The 12824-nt window shown below is 49.0% G+C and overlaps 1 protein-coding gene across 1 annotated transcript in view; it reads left to right on the forward strand.

Annotated features, from left to right (window-relative positions):
* Positions 1–11031, forward strand: part of TNPO2 (transportin 2) — a 29954-nt gene extending 18923 nt beyond the window's left edge. The window contains exons 17-25 of the mRNA XM_084609807.1: positions 216–374; positions 465–552; positions 1199–1297; positions 1674–1769; positions 2593–2668; positions 4646–4745; positions 5623–5697; positions 6513–6643; positions 8083–11031. Coding sequence (XP_084465933.1) covers positions 216–374; positions 465–552; positions 1199–1297; positions 1674–1769; positions 2593–2668; positions 4646–4745; positions 5623–5697; positions 6513–6620 — 801 coding nt within the window. The 3' untranslated portion in view covers positions 6621–6643; positions 8083–11031. The remainder of the gene's footprint in view (positions 1–215; positions 375–464; positions 553–1198; positions 1298–1673; positions 1770–2592; positions 2669–4645; positions 4746–5622; positions 5698–6512; positions 6644–8082) is intronic.
* Positions 11032–12824: the final 1793 nt, after the last annotated feature.

Consider the following 12824-nt stretch of genomic DNA (forward strand, 5'->3'; position numbering starts at 1 on the left):
CATGCAATTGAAATAGACGAGACAAAGGATGCATCCTTCTCCCCGATTTACAGATGGGACCCAGAGAGGGGGTGTGACGTGCTCCGCTGGGAATTCAACCTGGGTCTCTTGAGTGCCAATCCAAAGCACAGCCCTCCCCTCCGGAGCACATGGGGGGTGGGGGTTGGGGGTTCCCTTTGGAAAAAGACTTTGCCTTTAACCCCTCTCCCGATCAGATGTACAATCAGCAACCAGACCAGTACGAGGCTCCTGACAAAGACTTCATGATCGTGGCCCTGGATCTGCTGAGCGGCTTGGCAGAGGGCTTAGGATGCCACGTGGAGCAGCTGGTGGCCAGAAGCAACATCATGACGCTGCTCTTCCAGTGCATGCAGGTGAGCCGGCTCCAGACCCTGGCTTAACAGCTGTGTCCCTGTGGCTACTGACTCTCTTCCAGTCTAACCCTTCGCTGTTGCTCCGTGCAGGACACCATGCCGGAGGTTCGGCAGAGCTCCTTCGCCCTCTTGGGAGACCTCACCAAAGCCTGCTTCATGCATGTCAAGCCATGTATTGGTAGGTCCCTGCACCGAGCCCTCACTTTGCTGCCGTTGTCACAGGGGCCCTCTTGCCTCTGGAAATGATGGAGAAGTTCAAAGAGCAGAGCTGTCCCAGTATTCATACTGTCTGATCCAGAGGGAATGGCAGAGCGGGACAGGCTGGCCTTGTGATTGTGGAGCAGGGCTGGGACATGGGAGATGCTGGGTTCAATCCCAGCTCTGCCACAGGTTCCCTGCATGACCTCGGGCAAGTAATTAAATAGCTTACGGGCCTCAGCTTTCCCGTCTGTAAAATGGAGGTGATGCTCCTTTCCTTTGTCCAGCCTGCGAGCTCTTGGGGGCAGAGACTGTCTCGCTCTGTGTTTTGGGCAGTTCCTGGCGCCATGAGGCTCCAGCCTCAGGTAGGGGCTCCAGCCAGTACCATGTGGAGGAAGAATGGCTCTTCTGTAGGCCCCTTCATACAGTGCTGGTCCTGAGAAGAGCCAGAGACTCCAGGAAGCAAACCAAGGGCTTTGCTGCAGCTATTGACTTTACCTAGAAAGTGCCCAGATACTACAGTGATGGGTGGGGCGGAGGGGCGGTACAACACCTTACATGGTATGTGCCCCACCTGCAACCTCTCCAGTATTAACCCCATGTCCTTCCTCTTCCTCTGTGCTCAGCTGAGTTCATGCCTATCCTGGGCACCAACCTGAACCCGGAGTTTATCTCGGTGTGCAATAACGCTACCTGGGCCATCGGGGAGATCTGCATGCAGATGGGTAAGCGTGCCAAGAGCCAGGCTGGCCCTGGCATCTGCTGCTTGCTCACTCCCATACCAGTACTGTTGGGGACGAGATCCCACCTCATGCAATGGGGCGGTGGCTCTGGCATTGTGTGTACAGCATGGGGACGGGGGCTGGGAGTCAGGACTCCTGGGTTCTAGTCCTAGTCTAGTCTGCCACTCACTGATCTTGGACATTTCCTTATCCGTGCCTCAGTTTCCCCATCTGCAGTGGAGCTAATCCTGATCTGCCTCTCAGAGGGGCTGTGAATGAATATTCATTCACTGAGATCTGTCCTAAGAACAGCTGGTCTAGGGGGAAGCTTAATGAGCCAAGTCAAAGATGGAGCTGACAGCACTCTCCTTCCTGGCAGGGGCGGAAATGCAGCCGTACGTCCAGATGGTCCTGAACAACCTAGTGGAGATTATCAACCGGCCAAATACCCCCAAAACGCTGCTGGAGAACACAGGTGAGTTGGGGACGCCCAGCATGTCACCCCCAACCTCTGGCTCTGCGCACGTAGGAGGGACCACAGTGATTGGAGTGAATCCTGCTAGTTTATCCCACTCCCAAGAGCGAAACTGGCTTGGACGCCAGTGGGAACAAGGTCTGGCCCAGGAGCCACCAATTTGCCATCAGCCTGAAAAGTGTCTAAATGGGAGTCAGTAGGGGGGATGGAGGAGCTGCTCTCCCCGCTGCTGCCCTTAAATGGGGAGGTAGGGCTGCTGGCCTGTCCACCATCCCAGAATCACAGCCAAGCTCCTGTTTTTAAAGGGGCTCTGCCCTGGAACAGCTGGTCCCTGGACCTTTAAGGGGTAGACCATCCTTCTACAGGTGGTTTCCCTGCAGTAGGGACCTTGAGCCTGATGAAAGAAGCCAGTCAACAGCCGAAATCTACACGTACATTCCTGACAGCAACAGGGCAAGCTTCCCTTTCATGCCTCTGGGCATCGGCTCCACCCTGGAGGGCATCCACTGGCCAAGATGGGAGTTCGGTCTTTGGTCCATCCAGTCTTGTGTTATGCAGCTGAGGCTGGCAGGAAAACAGGGCAGCTACTTGTGGGATCATGCAAAGTAGATGCTTTTCCCACGAGGAACTGGACCAGTGCTACCAAACGGCCTATCAGCTTCCTGTTAATCTTGGCCGGCCCTGACCTGGCCACTCGAGAGGGGAAAGGCGTTTCTTTCTCCCAGTCCCCTAGTTGCTTCTCTTGCCATGTGCCGCGTCCTCAGGACATACTCGAATCCCAGACTCGCTGCTCAGATCTGTGATGGGATTGTGTCTCTTCCAGCCATCACCATCGGACGCCTGGGTTACGTTTGCCCTCAAGAGGTCGCGCCGATGCTACAGCAGTTTATCAGACCCTGGTTAGTGAAACCGCAGTCGGAGAGGGGGAAAGAGAGCGTTTGGTGTAGAACAGGTGTTTGGCTGAAGGGTTCTTGGCTGCTCCCTTGGGGGGAGGTCTGTTCCAGGTGATAGCGACGGGCAAATGCAGCACGGCCTGATGGACAACTTGGCAAAAAGCTTCCAGTGATCCAGGCTCTTCTGCCTAGCTCTTTGCATCGGTGCATTCTGGGATCCTAAAGCCCCAAGCCCATACATCCCAGTGCAGTTGTGGGAGCAGGGTTTTTTGGGTAACTTCCAAATGAGACACTGCCTGTGGGAGGGAGCTGGGTGAACTGGGGCAGCGCTCATGCCTGTCTATGCTTGAAATGGGGATTCAACAGGACCTGCATTAAGGACCCTGCTCTGCCACTGACCTTAGACAAGTCACCCAGTGTCTCTGCCTCAGGTTCCCTATCTGGATAATGGCACTGCCCTGTCTCAGTTGTGAGGATAAGCATGAGGAGGATTGGGAGGTTCTCAGATACTACAGCAACCAGGGCCAGGAAACTACCTGAGATAGCATTTGACATGTCCAGACCTGGGCCTGCTCTGTGTGGGTGTGACACTTACCTGCTATTGCTGAGGGCTGCGTATTGCACGACTGTCTCTCTCTGTGTGGCTGGAGCTTCACCCTCCATCTTCTCTGAGGGTGGGGATTTGCCAGGCTTTAGAAATAAATTCAGCCCGCCACCCCCCCCAACTCCTCCCCTTGGTGCTCTTCCTGAGTGTCAGGATCAACTGCTCCTTGCACGCCACAGTTTCTCAAAAGGGAATGGCAAGCGGTTTGGTGAAACTCGATATGTGATCCCACACCAGGGAGAGGTTCTAACTGAACTGGCATGTACCTGAGCAAGCTCATGTCCTGGGGGGACCTCCACAACAGACTCCCCCATTTCTCTGGCCGAGTGGCTGACTAAACCAGTCCCCTGAGGAAAGGGAATACAATCCGGGGCTTGTTTCCATAAACAAAGGCGGGGAACAGTACCAGCAGAGTCCTCCCCCGGGGAGCCTGCAGCTCTGATTTCTCTGGAGATAAGCTTGCCTGCCTCATCTGCAGTGCAGCATTGGTTACCTTTTAATAGAGACTCTTTGCTTCTTATGACAGGTTTCAGAGTAGCAGCCGTGTTAGTCTGTATTCACAAAAAGAAAAGGAGCACTTGTGGCACCTTAGAGACTAACCAATTTATTTGAGCAGAGCTGTAGCTCACGAAAGCTTATGCGCAAATAAATTTGTTAGTCTCTAAGGTGCCACAAATACTCCTTTTCTGGTTTGCTTCTTATCTCCACCTACCCCCGGTTGGGATCTTACAGCAGTTTTTTGCGGGGGAGTTGTACTCCTGCTAGCTCAGTGTCCTATTTAAAAATACCCCCTCCACCCCTCAACTTCCCCAGGTAGATTTTTAATCTCTTAACGCTGCCGTGTCCTGACCAGGTTGCCAGTGCTCAGTGTAACTGCATGAATGATAGCTCAGACCGGGCCCCAGCAGGCGAGTGAGGCCAAGTATAGCACAGAGCCGGCTTCCAGCGACCCAGGGAAACAAGGCCCTGAGTTATTGCAGTATCTGAAACCTCAGATGAGTTGCTGAGCGGGGAAGGAGGCAGGATGGGCCAATGGAGAGGTACTGGACTGGGCGTTTGGGTTCTAATTCCAACGCTGCCATTGCGTGTGGGGAGATCCATTTGTCAAGCATCTAGGGACAGAAGGATGAGAAGCTAATACTGGCATGGGGGTGTCTCTGCACTAATGCCAGGGATCCCCAGGTGCTAATTCTACTAGTACTAGGGAGTAACTTAGCTCTGGTTTTTTGGGCTCAACTGCCACGGGCTCATCTACCCAGCTGTGGTTGCACCAGTGCACTGGCATAGCTGGATGTGCAGCTGTTCAGCCTAATCGGCTCCCTCCCTGCTCTCTGCCCGGCCCCTCTGGCACTGATTGTGGGGTGTGCTCTGCCTTCCAGGTGTACGTCTCTACGGAACATCCGTGATAACGAAGAGAAGGACTCTGCCTTCCGCGGCATCTGCATGATGATCGGGGTGAATCCCGGTGGAGTCGTGCAGGTAACGGCACGTCAGCCATTCTCTAGGGCTGTGTGACTGCCGGAGTAGCTGGCTGGACCTCCCTCCACACAGCACCCTCTTACCCAGCTGCAAAGGGAACCCCCACAGCCACAGAACTGTGTAACCCTGCACTGACTCCAGGAGTGGGTGCCTGACACAGTCACCCACCCTGCTCCCCGTAGCACAGTGCTGCACTGGGGTATCGGGGTCCATACTGATGCCAAGGGGAGAGTGCCCCCACTGAGTCTCTTACCCTGCAGCCTAGTGCCCTGTAGAACCACACAAGGGGTAGCACTGATCAAAGGAAGAGTGCCCCCTCCCAAGCCACTCACGCCTTTCCCTGCAGCAACCTGAGATTTGCCTTGGTAAGCCCTGACCCTGCTTTGCTCCTGATATCGGACAGGTCCCCACGGCGGTGTCGCTTCACACCATAAACCCAGCTCTTTAAGCTAGCAGGAAAAAGGCATAACGAGAGCCAATGGCCGGAAGCTGAAAGTAGAAAAACTCAGACTAGGAATAGGGGTGATTTTTTTAATAGTAGGGTAATTAACCACTTGAGCAACTTACTTAGGGGCATGGTGGATTTTCCATCGTTCGTGGCCTTTAAGTCAAGGTTGGTATCCGAGTGGAATTAGTGCTGCTGTCGTTAAGGGTGAGCAGCACTTTAAAAAGAGAGTCTTCCTGGAAAGACTTGCTGTAGCTCATCCAGAAGCGCTGGGCTTGCTACTGGAATTGCTGGGGGAGGTTCCCTGGCCTCTGTTCTGCAGGAAATCAGACTGGATCTAAAGGTCCTGTCTGGCCTTAAAATGGGACTCTTCATTCACGCTGCGCTGGGGTCTGGGTCTACTCTTTCCCAAGCACCTTTATCCTGTTCCAGGACTTTATTTTCTTCTGCGATGCTGTTGCTTCATGGGTGAGCCCGAAGGATGACCTGAGGGACATGTTTTATAAGGTAAGTAACGCGTCATAAGGAGGGGGGCAAGAGATGCCTCAGCTGAGTCCTCAGTTCAGTTATGGATCTTTGCAGACTAATACTGAGGGGGGGGGAGGGGGGCCTCTTTCTGAGCTTTCAACTGACAAGGGGCTTCCTTGTCATCGCATGCAGGTGAAGTGATGGCCTGATCTCTAGCTCCATTTATTTGCTGATGGAGAGGGAGTGCTGTCCAATGGCTAGAGCTGGGGAGGTCAGGACTCCTGGGTTCTTTTCATGGGTGGATATGGGGTCTTTCCAGCTCTGTCTATGCCTCCGCTTCCTTATCTATAAACTGGGAAGCCCAGCTCCTGTAGGGTGGTGGTGAGGGTTCATGTGTGTGTACTGCTCAGAGGCCTCCATCTGGAGTGTGACACTGTCATTGTGTCTTGGTTGTGCGGGGGATAAGCATTACTAAACACTCCAGCAGCTTCAGTGCCTTATTAAGCATGTTTAGCTGCAGCTGCCATCGGGTGGAACTTGGAACCGCCAGCGTTGGCTGGGTTTGTTTGGCCTCAACAGTGGGCCCCCAGCATGAATCCCTGCCGCTTCGGGTTAGTGTGTGCGGATCGCAGCGCTTGGCCCGTTTGCAGCTCCGAAGTGGGAGAGTACACGTCCTCCCTCTGTAGCGCACAGAGAGTGGGTGGGGCTGTTCATCCTCCTCTAACTTCGTTCTGCTGACCCAGGAGCCTTGCAGTAACAGGGAGGGCTGTAGGCATAGCCACGCGCCTGTATTTCCACCTCCCCTGCCCACACACAAGCCTGTGCAGTCCCATCTTGCTGCTCTTTGTCCTCAGATTCTTCATGGCTTCAAAGACCAAGTTGGGGAGGAGAACTGGCAGCAGTTCTCGGAGCAGTTCCCTCCTCTGCTGAAGGAGAGGCTAGCTGCATTTTATGGGGTCTAGGCAACGCAGAGAAACCGAACCAGGTGAGTTTGGACACAGGGAACCGTGGCTGGTTCTGATGGATCAGCCAGTGTGGTGGTGATGGGCGTAGACTTTTAGCTCCCATTCTCATGGGGCTAAAACCACTCATTGCCCCTCCCCACCGCTTCACTCCTCTGGCAAATAGGTTTCAAGTGTTAACATGTTGAGAAGTTGATGGAGAGATTAAGTGGGAAGGCAGGGTGGTGAAGGGTTTGGAGCACAGGGCTGGGAGCTGGCATTCTCCTGGATCTGCCACTGACTCACTGTGACCTTGGAAAAGTCACTTCCTCTCTGTACCTCAGTTTCTCCATCTTGTAGTGGAAGTGTGATGTCTCCCTTGTTGGGGCTGAGGGTGGAACTTATGGTGATTTATGAACCTGCATTAAGATCCTCGGGCAAAATGTCAATTTCTAATGGCAAGAAGAGCAGAACTGGTGAAAAGCAAACCAAATGTTTAGTGTCTGGGAAGTGTGGAGAGGCAGTGTTGTCTGAAGGTTACAGTGGCAGAATGGGATTCAGGACTCCTGCTTCAAGTTTCCACACTTCTAAAACGAGGATGATTGCTCAGTCTTCCTCTGAGGTGCTGAGGTCTCTGAGCAAAACAGGTGTGAAGTGTGGGGAAAAAAATCGAAAGCCCTGAGGTAGCACACACAGACTTACCAGCCCAGACACTTGATCTGTTTGCCCACCCTTAACATGCGGACAAAGAGATGAAGGTCAATTTAAACACAGATTTAGGCTTTAGACACTCAAATAAAAATGGCCTGATCCTTGTGGACCTTTAGCTTCCATTGAAGCTGGGGATTTCTGGGTGCTGAGAATCAGGTCTCTCATTTATAATGCACCCAAGCTTTAAAACTTTGGCTTAAATATTTTTCTTCTCCCCCTGTCCGTCCGTCCGTCTCCCCCCCCCCCCCCCCCCAAAAAAAACCCTCTTACCTGGAACAAAGAGTTTTTGACATGTAAAGTTAGCAGATGGACAGTTTGCAAAACTGATCTGATGCCCCAAAGCGGGGGAATATGAAGTCAGCCTGATTGGCCATTTGTGTTTTGCCTTCGAAACAGCAGGGCTTATCAGATCTCATCTGCCTTAATTTCGGTGGAGGACTCCTTGGCTGTCTAGGTTGTGGCTTATGAGCTCTGTCTGCCCACCCACTGAGGTGTTGGATTTTTAACCAAGAGCTTGTCTCCCAACTGTTTGTTGGACATTTGGGTTATGACAAATTTCAGCCAACCTGGATACAAATCTCTTCCTCTTCCGCATCACATGTGCTGCTATAATCTGCTAGTTTTCCCATTGCCAGAGTCTTCCAGGAAAAGCAGGGGAAATTAGACTTGTGGCTAATAATGACTGCAGCTATTCTGAGTCCTTTTCAGAGGGCTTCATTTGACCTGTGTGTACCTTGACTAACTGGTGTCCTCTCTCTTGTCTCTCCTCTAGGTTCCTGTATGTGCTGGGAGGGTTACTGGGAACTCGTCCACAGGTGTTGCAGAGCCCTGTTAATGGGGGGTTAGGGAGGAAGGGAGGAGCATTGTGGGACATAAAATGACTTCCCTCCCATCTCCTGAAATTTTGAAGTGGGGGGACCTCCGAGATCAATTCAAACAAGCAACCAGGGAATCTCAGTGATTGGGAAAAGGGGCTCTTTCCTCTTTTTTTCAGAGGTCATCTCTGGTAGATGGGGATGGGGTGGGGGTTGGCCGTGGGCCAAAATAGGGGAGCGATCTTAAACTGCAACACTTCCTGAGAAAGGGATCTAACTAGGGCCATAATAGAAAAGGACTAGCTTATAATAATAATAATAATAATTTTAAAAAAAACCATTTAAAGGCTAGGTTTTAAAAACAAAGATATGAATAAAATGCTAAAATTGGATAAAAAGTTCTAATGGTTAAAAATTGAGCTGTCGAGAATGGAAGGGTTAAACTATAATAAAACCAAGGTTATACTACTGTATAAATATTACCAGTCACCGGTGTTTGAGATCAGCTTTTCCTCACCTCTTCAAGACTGCATGGTGACCGAAGTAGACTAGCAATCCTGTGAGTAGCCCATAATTACATGTAATTGTTTTTCATCTAGAAACTTAAAACAGCAAGAAAAAAACCTTTTCTGAAATAGTTCCATGGCGTTGTTTACTGGACGCGATGCACAAAATACCCCAACCCGTAAGGACCTCCTGAGCCGAGATCCAGTCGATTTCTATTGTGAAGGGGGCCCTTGTAACAAATACTGTCGGAGAAGCATGTTTTTTATATTAAAAAAAAAAAAAAAAAAAAAGAAAAAATCAACATACACAGTGCAGTGAATTCTCTTAACCTGTCCTTCAGCTACAGACAGAGGGAGGTGAAAGTGACTAGGGTGGGATTGTAAGTGATGCGGTTGTATCATGCATAGGCTGGAGATCTACTCTTCACCTGGTTTATGGAGCACCTGATCAGGGAGACATGTACTGCACTCGGTCCCAAGTAACATAATTCATTACGGTTAATTACGCTTTCTGTCTTAATGGAGTTTCTGCCACTTCCGTTTACAAAATAAGAGGGCAGTCAAGGTAGCGGAGCACAGAGGGGATGGGAGGGTAACTTTGTGTAGGCAACAGTCAGATTTATTTTAAAGACAAGTCCATAAACTCTGCTACATGCTCATTTGGAGTCTTGACAAAAGACTCCCATGAATTTTAGTCCCCGGTTTATTTAAAAAACAAAAAAAACCCCAAAAATCGGCTTGGTTATGCTGAAAGCTTTTGACTTGGTGTAACCACAGCTTTTTAACTGTAAATGAGATAATGTGCTGTGAAAGCATCATTTGACAGCCTGGGTGGTTTTTGACTTGCCACTAGTCAGAAGGCAGCTGTATGGGGAGGAAAGAAGGGGGAAGGTTTAATTCTTTAAAGGTGCAAGAATAACTGAGTGGGCAGGGGGTGCTGCCAGTTGTCAGGAAGTGTCTGAGTCTGCTTGATCTGTCTGTAATCAACTGAGCTGTGGGATGAAGAGAGATCATTTCCCAAAGTGACACGAACCAAGGGAAATTCCAGTTCTCCTGAGAGGAGAGCGCCGCTGGGACGCTGATTTTCTCCAAGTGCAGGTTGGGGAGAACTCTTCACCAACTCCTTCCTGGATTTCTGTTTTCTGACTCCTTTTTTTTTCAAAAAAAAATCAAAAACTGAAAGTCACTCAGGTGACAGCAGGACGAACCTGTGGTTGAACTGTGGAAAGTCTGACCCTTCTCAAGGCTGCAGCCGCACCTGTTGCAAAAGTACCTTGCAGTGAGGAACCCACCATCTTCTTTTGGGTGGCAATGTCATGCAGGGTGGGGGGAACCAATTTACTAAAGCAGCAGTTGGTCACTCTAGGATCAGTCATGCTGCACCTGTGTCTGTTGAAAGCATTTGTTTGTGGGATCACTCAGTAACTTAAGCTTCACTGATCCTTTCCCTTCATCCTCCCTGGTTATTTTTCAGCACTTCCTTTCCCTCCTTTTTCTACTTCTTTTTTTAAAGCTTTCTTTTAACGCCCTCCAAGTTTTTGCACTGGAGTTCACCGGGTGAACATCCCAATAGGCCTTCCACCGCAAAATTTTGAGCATGGCACCCTGGCTGGCTTAGTGTCTACTGTTGCTTTCACTGGCTGGTGTAGCCCCTAGCTGTCTCTCCTGCTGAAGATCTGAGTGGTGGGGAGAGACTCAAGCAGCATTCAGCCCTAAGTGCATCTCTACCTTAGAGGAAGGAAGGGATGGGGAACTAAATAGATGCATTCCTTCAATTCAGCCTCCTTTTTTATTTTTATTTTTTATTGGTATAAGACTTGAGCAGGTCTCTGGGAAACTATCAGATGTTTTTCTTTTTTGCATTTTGATGCTTTATTTTTAAGCATTCCCTTTCCTTCCATTCCTCCTCCAGAGAGGGATGAAACATGGATTTCCATTAGAGCAGGGTTCTGGTGTGATCTTTTTAAATGCATGAACAAGAACTATACTGCTAAGTAAATTGGCATCCCAGCTTGCTATATATATAAAACACTTTTTTTAAAAAAAAATTGTTTTAAGTTCCCAAAGCGTAGGAAGATGAAAGAAGGCTGTGAACTCTTTCTCGAACAGTGAAGTTTAAGCTACTTGACCTGACTGCCTCTAGAAATGGATTTTTTTTTGTATAACTGCTTCTAGTTTCTGCCTCCTGTTTGTTAACCCTGGATTTGTATATTTGTAAATGTGCTGTACTGTTTCCTATGGTGACAGTGTACCTAGTGTTGAAGCCGCTGCTTGCACCTTGCTGAAATGAGATTTTTCTCATTTTATGTATAATTTTGTCAACTTAAAAAAAAAAAAAAAAGCAAATTTCATGTGACTCCACTCTACAGGTGTGTCTAAGCTCATTGTTTTTTCTTAAGTAAATATTGGGTTTGTAAACTTTGCCATTCTCTCCTCCCCACTTTATTTGATCCCTATGCTCCCTCACTTCTCCATCTCCAGAGCACAACTGAATCTGCTAGGAAGTATACTGACATATAGGGCCTTGTATTGTCTACCACGAGTTGTGGTCTGTATTCCTCGCTGCCACGTTTCTTCATACTTCTCATAACCCTGCAGGGGTGTCTGTTTCTTGCTCTGCCACAGGCCTGAGAGTTGATATTGGGCATATCACTTCCCCTCCCTGGGCCTCAGTTTCCCTATATGTAAAGTGGGAATAATACCTCCTTTGTAAAGGTGGGTGAAGATTTACAGAACAAATGAAAAAATGAATTAGCACATAGGTGTGCTTTAAAGGCACTGATCTGGGTTCACTAAGTGGTGTGATACTGGGCAAGCTACTTAAGTTCTGAGAGGTTTCAGAGTAACAGCCGTGTTAGTCTGTATTCGCAAAAAGAAAAGGAGTACTTGTGGCACCTTAGAGACTAACCAATTTATTTGAGCATAAGCTTTCGTGAGCTACAGTTCACTTCATCGGATGCATACTGTGGAAAGTATAGAAGATCTTTTTATATACATACAAAGCATGAAAAAATACCTCCTCCCACCCCACTCTCCTGCTGGTAATAGCTTATCTAAAGTGACCACTCTCCTTACAATGTGTACGATAATCAAGTTGGGCCATTTCCACCACAAATCCAGGTTTTCTCACCCCCCTTCCCCCCACACACAAACCCACTCTCCTGCTGGTAATAGCTTATCTAAAGTGACCACTCCCCTTACAATGACAGGTTTCAGAGTAACAGCCGTGTTAGTCTGTATTCGTAAAAAGAAGAGGAGTACTTGTGGCACCTTAGAGACTAACCAATTTATTTGAGCATGAGCTTTCGTGAGCTACAGCTCACTTCATCGGAATCCGATGAAGTGAGCTGTAGCTCACGAAAGCTCATGCTCAAATAAATTGGTTAGTCTCTAAGGTGCCACAAGTACTCCTCTTCTTTTTTCTCCTTACAATGTGTATGATAATCAAGGTGGGCCATTTCCAGCACAAATCCAGGGTTTAACAAGAACGTCGGGGGGTGGGGGAGGAAAAACCAAGGAGAAATAGGTTAGCTTGCATAATGACTTAGTCACTCCCAGTCTCTATTCAAGCCTAAGTTAATTGTATCAAATTTGCAAATGAATTTCAACTCAACAGTTTCTTGCTGGAGTTTGGATTTGAAGTTTTTTTGTTGTAATATCACAACTTTCATGTCTGTAATCGCGTGACCAGAGAGATTGAAGTGTTCTCCGACTGCTTTATGAATGTTATAATTCTTGACATCTGATTTGTGTCCATTTATTCTTTTACGTAGAGACTGTCTAGTTTGACCAATGTACATGGCAGAGGGGCATTGCTGGCACATGATGGCATATATCACATTGGTGGATGTGCAGATGAACGAGCCTCTGATAGTGTGGCTGATGTTCTTAGGCCCTGTGATGGTGTCCCCTGAATAGATATGTGGGCACAGTTGGCAACGGGCTTTGTTGCAAGGATAGGTTCCTGGATTAGTGGTTCTGTTGTGTGGTATGTGGTTGCAGGTGAGTATTTGCTTCAGGTTGGGGGGCTGTCTGTAGGCAAGGACTGGCCTGTCTCCCAAGATTTGTGAGAGTGTTGGGTCATCCTTCAGGATAGGTTGTAGATCCTTAATAATGTGTTGGAGGGGTTTTAGTTGGGGGCTGAAGGTGATGGCTAGTGGCATTCTGTCATTTTCTTTGTTAGGCCTGTCCTG

Source organism: Lepidochelys olivacea, assembly GCF_965140295.1.
Source record: "Lepidochelys olivacea isolate rLepOli2 genome assembly, chromosome: 20".
Classification (NCBI taxonomy): domain Eukaryota; kingdom Metazoa; phylum Chordata; order Testudines; family Cheloniidae; genus Lepidochelys; species Lepidochelys olivacea.